Raw genomic sequence first — 11,257 nt, 5'->3', positions numbered from 1 at the left:
GCAGTCAGATGTACAGGCGGAAACATGCCTGCATTCCGTTGTCAGGGAAAGCAAAGAAAGTAAGGAGACACGGCTGATTTGTTTTTAATATTCCCATGTTCCACATGAGGGAGGTTAAGGTGAGTACACGCGCACGCACACCCACAGCGTAACCAAATGCGCGGTGGCTCATCACACTTTCTAACTCATATTATGCATTTGATTACTTTTCATTCTTTATAAGGGTTGTCTGGTGAAATGATTAGGATGTATCCTGTGATCGTTTTCAGACTGGATAGGTGTTTGGCACTGCGCGCGTTATTTACTGTCTGTATTACTGTAACTACATTGAGACTTTTTCGTTATAGAGAGCAGTTTAAAAACATTGGCCCTCAAGTTTGGCAACCTGTCCACCAATAAAGTGAACATCACTATTTTTATAACAATGCTGGAGGGTTTTCGTTTCACTCTGGACAGTGAGGAGCTGGTAATTTCCTCGCGTTTACATTCGCATTCTTTGAAACGTTGTCGTGGCTGTCAGTTCACTCTGGTTTGTTTGTCTTCTCTAGGAGGTGACAATGCAAACATTCGAGTGTCACTACAGAAGGGGAAAGTGGCCGACTAGACGTTACTTTAACCATGTTAAAGAGGTTCTTACAGCGGCTGGATCCACGGTTGGCAAATTTCATGACTGCACACCTCCTCCTTGCAAGACCCTGCCAGCTCCTCCTTTCACACCAGGTGAATGTGCTAAATATTGTTTTTTTGTCATGTATATGATGCATGAGCAGGTCTAGATGGAATCTTTTTTGGCAGAAAAAATTAGAATTCTGCGGAACGGATGTAAAGATGATAAAGCGAAGAACCGAGGATACGTAGAACCAATTCTCCAGAAAACTGCTGTCTTTCAGAGTTCCAAGGAGGCTGATTCCATCTTGGCTGCACATGAATTTGAACTGAGCACATGCATGCAAAATTTGAGCACATGTGTGCAAAACACACAATATAGCAGGAAAATCAGTAGATATGTTGTTTGTAAAACAGGAGTTCCAGCATGAGAATGTCCCGGTGTGGCTGAACTTGACAGGCCTTCACAAAGCCCAGACTTGAACCCCTTACTGTATTTGTTTTTTGTTTTAGTCAAAGTTTTTGTCTTGTATTCTTTAAATATATAAATATAACAAATGTATATATTCTTTTTAATTTCCTCTACATTTAGTCAATATTACGTTGAGAAAGTGCTAAATTCAATATTCAAACATTTTAATATAATATGAATTTTATCAACATTTAACAGAACATGTAAAAACTGTCCTTGTTGTGAGAACCTGAGCTCATGAAATAATAACATTATAATGACTACATTATTGCAGTAGAGTATTATGAATTATTTATGATTTATTCATTGTGCATGTTTTAATACATTGTGCATTAAATACAGAAAGACCATATTCACAAAGTGAATTCTGATTAGCATGTAATTTAGTTTAGGTTTTCTTTGGCATTTGTGTCAAGTTGTAAGATGACGTTTATGTTGTGTGCGTAATACATGGTAAATCCCATATGTATAGTATGTGTTTCAGTAACATTATTATCAGCGCTTAATTTGACCAGTTTTCATTTGCAATTCAGTTTCAGCTTGCACCACTTAAGTGATAAATCTCTCAAAATTATAATGTAATTAGTTTTTTTTTTTTAAATGTTGGTACTCCATTGTTAATATCTTGCAGTGTTATTTTTTTCAAATAATATTCTCATGGCCAACAGTAAAATCGCAATTAAAAGATATTATCGTCATTATAACTTAATTATCGTCATTATAACAATTTTTTGTCTCCGTTGTATCAATGAATTTTGTTTTTTACAAGTTCTTCGTTAATGACATTTAGGAGACTAACAATGAATCTCTGATGCTCTTATGTCTGAATGAAAGTGAATCCCCACAGCCATGTTCCAACATAGTGGAATGCCTTCCAAGAAAAATGGAAGCCGTTAGGGAGATTAATCACCTCATTAATGCCAGTGCTTTTTAAATGAAATGCTCAACAAACACAAATGTGTCGTTCAGGTGTCCACATACTTCTTGCTATAAAGTGTACTGTACATGTAAGAGCTAAGAAGGGAATGTGCTTTTATGTTCTGGCAGGTGAAAGCAGACAGCAGAACGGTATGAGCGGAGCAATTCATGGGCTCTTGGCGCTGCTCATCATCCCTAGCATGGCGCTTCTGGTCCTCACAGTCACGATGGTTAGTTAGTTCACCCTTTTATACCCTTACAAAGTATAGCCATGTTTACCAGCAGCAGAGGCTTGCGTCACAATTGTGAGGAAGCCCTGAAGGTGCTCAATGAAATTTTTGGCATTTTTGCATTGACAGCACTCTGCTTTGAGAACACCCATAGTTTGCACGTCTCAATGCAGTGAGGTCAATTATGATAGAAAGGACTTGTCATCCATCAAAGTTATCTTGATCTATACTATCCGCAGGTATTCAGAAGAAGCGACTGTTGTGCGCAAAGAATGCATGAAGTCAGCTTGAATGAGCCCCACGACGGAGCTGAAGAAAGCAGAACTGGGCCCCACAGCGGAGCTGCGCAAGGGCAACCTGATTCCAGCTCTAGCAGCCAACAGGACAGGTAGCAATCTGTTAATTGCAACAAGTCTTTGTCTGTTTACCAGTTAGTAAACAAGACCTAACAAAGCCTTTTTTCCATCAACATGTGGCATCCTTTTAGGGCGTGGGTGGATTCTTTAGGGTGTGCAGACACAGAGGTTTAAATTAAAAATGCATGAGGAAACTCATTGGAAATGGCAGTATTTTGTAGTGGAAATCTCCAGGTTTATGAAGCGGACAATGAAGGGAATATTTTGGCTCCAGGAGGGATACATGGGATGTTTCTAAACTTACTCATCAAGCCTTACCTGCTCATCACAAAAAAACATTAGGGTGAAGAGAAGAATCGCAACTTGTGTCGAGCTTAACCAATCAATGAGAGTCTGTTATTACGGGATGCCATCCTAAAAACTATGGGAGAATTTCATCCGGCAGGAAGTGTGGCTCTTTGATGAGCGCATTGGTTGGTCTGCTGCGATGCCCGCGGCAGCTTGCTGGCTTTGAGGAACGCTGCTGGTCCTGCAGGCCTCCGCGAGGAGGATAAATGGCTTTTTTGTGCCAGCGCCCCATTGCATGAGGACGGTGGTTTATTTTGCACCAGAAAACATCTTTGGAACAGAGCACGGGCTTGTCTTGAAACACACGTTTGATTTACAGCGGGGACAACAATGCCTAGATTTTTGGCGTTTACTACTCATTTGGTAACCAATAATGAACTTGATGGGATCCTCAGAAGATCCGGTTCTTCCGAAGAGGGAGGTATCTGACGTCTCTTGTTTCATCCAGCTTTAACATATTCAAACTCTGTCTTTCTCACACAAACACACTCCATCTCTGTCGCTCTTGAGAGGGTCTGTAATCCAGGTCATCGGTCCGACCGCGTTTTATTAACTCGCACACTCCAGCGGCGGAACAAAAGCTGATTGTTTTCGTGACAAAATGGGGAAACCCAGTGAGCATGAGAAAAGAGCTCACATGGTAAAGATGCAACATCAACATGACTCATGTCCCATAATTCAATCTCACTTGCTATAGCATCTCTTGATCATTCCGGTGTCTGTTTTCCTGCTCGCTGTAACTCAATAACATTGTTTTGAGATTAAGACCAACTGAGTAGATTAGAATCGATTTTTCAATGTTCAGATTAGATAGATTAGTCAATGTTCATGCTGCTTCTTTCTGTACAACAAAGTGTTTGAACGCTTAAGCTGCACTTAATGTTAGATTTTCAATGCATTTTTTTAAAACAAAATATCACACCAAGTTACCTTTAGGCTATTTTGAAGAAATAAAGCACAAACATACGTTTCAAGTAGAACATTTTATAAAAATAAATTTATTTTGGTTTCAAACTATAAAATAATACATATATTGTACACAATTGAGAAAAATGGGTTTGGAGACATTGTGGTTTTCAAACTACTGAACATGTTTATATTAAATGTGATGAACTACAACGTATGAATGACTTTATACCAGTTGATTGAAATTAGTGCAAAAATTTTATTAGCTGTTTTTGCATTTGGTTTGTTGATGCCACTTGGTTTGATATTTTGTACTGATGGCTGTACATATAATGTATGAACTGAATTACCAGTTCATACATTATATGTGACTTATGTGTGTTCTGCGCAAAGCTGGCCTTTGGCTTCAGAATTATTCCCATGAGTCATATGGATTACATTTACAAAGTGTTTAGGGTGCTTTTTTTTTTGGGCTTGACAGGCCATTGTCACAATATAAGAACAGAACAAATGAGACTTGAGAGAAATTTCAGTAAATATTGACTTACATTTCGATCTGTTCTGCACAAAGCTGCCATGGCTTTAGAACAGGAGTCGGCAACATTGGGACGCAGAGAGATGATCACTGGCATGCGAGCAAAAGGGAAAACTGCATACCGACCTACATTTTGGGGTAATCATTCCTCATAGTCACACAGCCTGTTAGGAGCTATAAATACTATTAAAGTGTGAGAATTAACCTGCGCTAGTCTACAGAACCATTCAAACCATTAGCGCTATCGGTGTGCATATGAGGCGCTTCAGATCAGTGCTGCGCCAACCCAATCTCATGGCAGTTCGTACATATTTTATTAGGTGGCTAATTCGTACGACCTCACTAGTACAAATTCATAGGATTTTGGCCAAAACTTACATATTTTACGAGCTGCACAATTCATATGAATTTGTACAATTGACCTTCAGCTAACCCCGCCCCTAAACCTACCTGTCTCTGGGGTTTCAAACCAGTGGTTCGGAGCGCGTATCAAACTGCCAAAGACGTGATTTCAATAAACGAGGCTTTGTTACGTCACAGCTGTTTCAAAACGTTTCAAAATTTCAGTGGTTCACATTCCTCATATTTATTATTGGCATAGTGGTTAACCAGAAAAATTAAAAATGGCACTTCATGCCCAAAAGGTTGCCGGCCCCTGCTTTGTAAACTTAGTCCATATGTCTCATGGACAATCTTCTAGTTTTTAGGGTGCTTTTTTTTTGTTATTTTCAGAGCTTGACAGGCCATTGTCACATTATAAGAGCAGCATAAACATTGTTCAAAACATCTCAATTTGTGTTCCACAACAGTCCTGAGTAACACAAAAGTGAGTAAATGACACAGTTTTCATTTTTAGATCAACTATTCCCTCAAAATACAACCTAAAAGATCCTTTTATGCTATTTTCGAATAACTTTTGTGTCACTGTCCCAGCACATCCCAGACAGTCTTGAAAATTCCCATTGACTCACTGTGCATCACTCTGTCCAGAGCAGAATCAGGTGCTGGCAGTGGAAATCTCAAGCTTCTCTCCATGTAATTTTCACATTGTCTCCATCAATGCGTGCGCTGTCAACTGTTGTCGTAAAGCATGACTGCCAACTCATAACCGCACGAGGTCGGTAATGTCAGCCTGGCTATCATCAACCGCAGAGCGACCGTAACAAAGGGCCCTCTCATGCGGATAGACATGCCGCTCTTTATGGCCTATAGAGAGTGTCGTCCATCAAACTTCAGTCAAAGCCTACTCTTGACTCGCCGACTCAGCTTCTGACACACACACAGATACATTCACACACTAAAAGGCCCCCAGTGTCATTAACATCAACTCTTGACTCATAAAGCAGGTCTGAGTGTGCAGTGATTTACAAAACAACCTCTGGAATCATCCAAATATCACAACTGAGAGCAAGGAATCTCCGTGGCACGAAAAGCAAAGGATGACTAATGGTTTACACGCATCTCAAATACAGTTTGTGTTTTTTGTTCTCTATTGATTAGTAATAATCAAAATAATATAAATATAGCGCATGTATATAAAACATGTTTATTTTTAATTGTATGATTCAAGTAGAAATCATGTAGATTTTTATTCTTTATTTAAAAAAACATTTTTACCATATAACAGTGTTTTAATTATTATTGTTTCTAGTTTTTGTGGATTGTTTCATATTGGTTATAATTTCAGGTCAGTATTTTTATATAATTACACTACTACAGTTATAAAATACCTGTAAACTTGTCATGGCATTAAAATAAAATGGAAAATCTGCCAGAAAAATTAGTTAATTGTCTGTCATCAAACCCTGAGCTCTGACTTCTACAGAAATATTTTGTCTTAAAAAGCCTTTGACCTTAGAGGTCTGGAATGAATTGTTTGAGAAAAAGATGCTGGTTGTCTTTAAAATGACAAATGATACTCCTGGGAACAGGCACTAACCTGAACGTAGTGAAACAAAACAATGGTCTTACGAGAAGGTTTTAAGTGTCTTTGGTCAGGCACAGACCACAGAATGCTATTTTTAAAACCGCAAATTAGCCCATCCCAATCTGATCACGTTACACGAGAGAAGAAATCTGGCTTCAGTAGTCATCAGGATTGTAGCTCTGGTGCTGCATGTATCCCTGACCATAACTGCCATTGCAGCTCTGCTGGTATTGCAAATTATGATGGCTATTGTACATTTGACGGTTATCCGGTTCATAAAATTCAGGATTGTTACACTGGTCATAATTCCCGGCAACATATCCACCGTGATGATAGTAGCCATTGTCCGTTTGAGGGTCATAGGTTTGAGTATCAAACTGCTGATTTTCCATACTGTACTGCTGGGGTTCAGGCTGCGCTGCAGGATTCTCCTCCATGGCGTTCAGGAGATTATTGGGATGCAGTTCCCTCGTTTTACGGCCGATGCATTTGAAGGTTTGGACACCAAAGATGAACTGCAGAATCTGAGAATTACAAGACAATATGATCCGAAATCATTTAGAAATATTCCAAGTTAAATAAAAATTAAGCTTCAGTCACTAAAATGCATTCTATTTTTATTATTTAATATTTATTATTTTATTCCAGGTTAAATACAAGTTAAGATCAATCACTACTATGAATTAGATTATACACTTGTAAGGGAGAAATATCCCATTTTGTTGTTTGTTTTATTTTTGCTGTATGCTGAATGTATCTTTAATATATTTTTGCTGACTAAGATACTTAACTTGAATTGCATTATGTGCTTCCAAGGGAGAATATACAACAATTGTATTTTATTATTTAGATATTTTTAATTATTTTATTTTATTATTTATTAATTTTATCTTATTTTAGCTTAAATATAAGTTAAGCTCAATCACTGAAATTAATTGCATTATACACTTACAAGGTAGAAATATACAACACATTTTTATTTTATGTTAAATACAAGTTAAGCTCAATCACTACAATGAATTGGATTATACACTTGCAAGAGAGAAATATCAAACAATTATTTTTTGGTTTTATTTTTGCTGTATAAGTCAAAGATGCTTAACTTGTAATGCATTATAATCAGGGTATCTTCCGTCCAATCAATTTTTGTTTTAATATTGAAATCTGAAAAATGAAAAACGGGCACATATTTCGTTTTTCAATTATTCAAAAAGGTAAAAGGTAAAAAAATAAAATAAAATAAATAAATAAATAAAAAACTGAAAATCAGTTGCCCCTTATGTGAAAGTTAATTTCTGATACTGCTGACACTGGCTTATTGTTCGAAGTGTTATTTCAGGGTTTGGATATGTTCTTATAACTCAAACGAGTTCACCTTCAAATCATGACGTCAAATTCACATTTCACTAAAGTCAATCACTGAAACAAGCACTGTGAGGAACAAATAGTCCCATGCCAGTGGGATAATAACAGATGATTTCCTAAATTTGTATAAAGTGCTCTATGAATAAAACTCAAAATAGAAAAATAATAGATGTGCTGTGAAGGTAAATTACACAAAGTCATTTATTTTCATATCTGTAATATTATTTAAGTTCCTCCTTTGTCTAAAATGCAGCGTATTGTCTAAAACAAAAGTTATGACTGTTTGTTCACATAAATTGATAGTGGTCAATATTCTCCCCGTGCTGCAGTGCGTCGCGCAGCTTTGCCACACATATTTTAATGGGTGGATAACTATAATAAAACAGGCATGCCTAGGGCCAAAAGGCTCTGCTTCAGTATGGTTTGTGTCAAGCCATTCATTAATCTGGCTGTTTGATGAAGAGATAAAATGTAGTAGAAATAAACATGTTAAGAATCAATAGAAGCGGAGGACTATTATTAAGTTTTTTTAGGACTATTATTATGTTGTAATGTTTGGTTGACCAATTAGCAGAGAGGGGCGTTTCATTCCCGCCCACATGTAGAGATCGAATATTCAAGTTGTTTATTCGTTTTCTATCCCTGAATGTAAAAACGAAAAATTAAGCCGGATTCTTGATTTTTCGTTTTGTTTGAATAATTGAAAAACGAAATATGTGCCCGTTTTTCATTTTTCAGATTTCAATATTAAAACAAAAATTGATTGGACGGAAGATACCCTGATTCATTATGCACTTCCAAGGGAGAACAATTGTTTTTTATTTTATTATTTATATATTTTTAATAGTTTTATTGTATTTTTAAAACTACTATACAAGTTAAACTCTATTACTGAAATGAATTGCATTGCAAGGTAGAAATATACAATTATTTTTATTTCTTAATTTTTTATTTATTTATTGCTGTACAAGTCAACCATGTTTAACTTGTGTTAATTCAAATCCAAGGGAGAAACATACAACAATTATTTTAGTTAAGTCCAAGGTGCTTGCCTTTTATTTGTCCCAGAATATATTTTTAATTGTTTACATATATGTGAAAAATAATTTATTTATTTTTTGGTCTCTCCTTACCTGAATCAAAAGAAGCCCAACATCCATTCCAAATATTACGATTATATTCATCTCTAACCAGTCCACTAGAACCTTCTCACAGCCCTATCACCAAAAAAACTGCTTTAGTGTGCAAATTAAAACGAGGAGAATAACTGAAAAGGTTGTAATGATGGAAAAAAGGCAACATATGTTACCGTTTCATAGATGTCTGATCCGCTTCCAAAGCTGTGTGTTCCAGGCAGAATTACAGGGCAGGTACCGTTAAAACAGGAGCAAGGGTAGATGTCAGTCTCCCCCCAGGACTCAATAAATGTGTTATTCCTCCATTCGTTTGAGGTCAGCCTACCACAGCATTGTGCCTACAGCAAAAAAAATACACTTCTATCAAAACACCTTTCTATAGCTGATTGTTAGCAAAAATAGTTACAATCAGATGTAAATCAGCCACGTACAGAAGTCTGCACACTGTCTAGAAGTTTCCAAGACGTTTGGGTTTCATTTCCTCCATACTCCCTAATGATCTCGTCCACATTATCCCTCAAAAACTGCTCAATCTGGTAACATTCAAAACATGTGTTAGACAATTCGTTTAATCACTTTATCATTGGAATCTCGTGTGTGAAGTTGAAGCCAGCTGTGTTTTTTGTTACAGTATTAATAATTTCTGCAAAGACTTGCCTTGTCTCTTCGTATTAATAGCACAAAGGTGATGAAAAGCTGACCCAGTATGATGACGATCAAGAAGCACATATACTGAAAAAACCGAGAAGAGTTAACACCAAGCTTTTATTGCAACTCCGAAAACAGGGTAAAAGTTATTAGTGTCTTTGTGCACTGCATGAATTATGCTTACAAATATGATGAAACATCGGCTCTCAAAATAGGCACCAGCACAACCCAGCAAGGACACCAAAACCACAACAAGGCCAATGAAAAAGAGCCCCCCAGCCACCACCTTCACTTCCTGTTCTGAGAGACCACAGGTTTTGCTTCATTAACACACACCAAAATCATATTGAAGGACACTACAAAATTGGCTACGGCAAAGTAGTATACTTTTTAATAGAGAGAATAACATCTTGTCCTAATACATTATTATAGATAATCTGAGGCAAATTGCAATAACATGCATTGTGTAAGCTGCTATTTTGAATAATGATAGACTATGACAAACAGGAAAACTTACCAGAGCTGAGAACACTTACAAAGCTGTCCTTATCAAATAAAATCCAAGCAGAACATGCAAAAATGCTGATGCCAAGAATCTGTCAAGATCATGTAAATTGTTACTTGTTTGTACATGTAGACATGCATGAATTAAGATGTTTTATTTAACGGGTGCAGAAGTCTGTTTTTGCACACTGCTGGCAGAAAACAAGCTTTATCATATTACAGTGTCCACCGTATGATTAATAGATTTGACTGCAGTCCAGGAAGTTCTTTCTTTGTAAGTGATAAACAAGAAATGTCTCTAAAATCATTGCCAGTATAACATACAGATCTACGGTTATTTTATCTTACCACAAAGAAGGAATTGACCAGCATTAGAAAGAATTTCAAGATCTGAAGTTTGTCGTCTGCTTTCATGTTGCCTTTAATAAACTGTCACAGCTTCACTTGAGATCTGAAACAGGCTGCGTGGAAACAGAAAACAGAGATAAGTTACAAGAAGAACATATTACTTGATGAATAGAAATTAAAAACAAATTAAACAAGTTTCCGTTGTTTAAAAACCACTTTCAAAGAATTACCTGTATTGCTAAACCAGTTTCCCTTGTTATTTGTCCAATTTGGTATGGTAAAAGTCTAAACTGTCGGAAAAGATTTGATTTTATACATCCATTTTTCTTCCCTGGTTCAAGTATGTGTTTCATATAGCATTTGTTACCATAATGGTTTCCTGGAGATTCTTCTTCTAATGCATCTCAGGCTTAAAGTTCACTTCCTCATAACAACATAAATGATTAACTTAAACACTTAATCACTTGTGTTGTGCTTTACAACAGCATGTGCCTGGTGTTTTGTATTGTAATGAGGGGTTTGGACAGAGTTCATAATGTGAACAATTATCATCTGGTTTATTTCCTTTAGCTACACTCTAAAAAATGCTGGGTTAAATACAACCCAGTGCTGGGTAAAATATGGACAAACCCAGCAATTGGGTTGTTTTGAGCCATGTTTAACCCAACCTTCTGGGTAGTAACCCAACCGCTGGGTAAAAACAACCCAATTGCTGGGCTTGTCCCTATTTTACCCAGTGCTGGGTTGTATTTAACCCAGCATTTTTTAGAGTGTATGATTGTGCAATGGATTGTTTAGGTAATTATTGTTTCTCCAGCTTCATACCAAGATTTGCCATAGTTTGCAATACCATGTCTCTTTTTTTGGAAATATACAATGGTAACATCATAGTTTGAACATTTATCCTGATAATAGCAAAGTAATATTTGAAATGCCATGTAAACAGCATCAATGTGAT

General features: G+C 36.7%; 1 protein-coding gene across 2 annotated transcripts; it reads right to left on the bottom strand.

Annotated features, from left to right (window-relative positions):
* Positions 1–5,886: 5,886 nt before the first annotated feature.
* LOC107592219 (CD82 antigen-like) lies at positions 5,887–10,866 on the bottom strand. Of its 2 annotated transcripts, none has more exons than XM_016281634.1 (10): positions 10,667–10,866; positions 10,530–10,589; positions 10,300–10,412; positions 9,965–10,043; positions 9,632–9,747; positions 9,457–9,531; positions 9,231–9,332; positions 8,973–9,137; positions 8,797–8,880; positions 5,887–6,822 (listed from the first exon to the last, which is right to left on the bottom strand). In XM_016281634.1, the coding sequence occupies exons 3-10, from the start codon at positions 10,363–10,365 to the stop codon at positions 6,454–6,456; spliced, it is 1,056 nt and encodes a 351-aa protein (XP_016137120.1). In that variant the 5' UTR covers positions 10,366–10,412; positions 10,530–10,589; positions 10,667–10,866; the 3' UTR covers positions 5,887–6,453. The 2 variants fall into 2 exon arrangements, with proteins under 2 accessions (XP_016137120.1, XP_016137121.1); XM_016281635.1 differs by having other exon boundaries at positions 10,530–10,584.
* Positions 10,867–11,257: the final 391 nt, after the last annotated feature.

The sequence above is a fragment of the Sinocyclocheilus grahami genome, unplaced genomic scaffold, assembly GCF_001515645.1.
Source record: "Sinocyclocheilus grahami isolate Dianchi unplaced genomic scaffold, SAMN03320097.WGS_v1.1 scaffold151.1, whole genome shotgun sequence".
Classification (NCBI taxonomy): Eukaryota; Metazoa; Chordata; class Actinopteri; order Cypriniformes; family Cyprinidae; genus Sinocyclocheilus; species Sinocyclocheilus grahami.
This window is presented reverse-complemented; position numbering and strand designations above follow the sequence as displayed.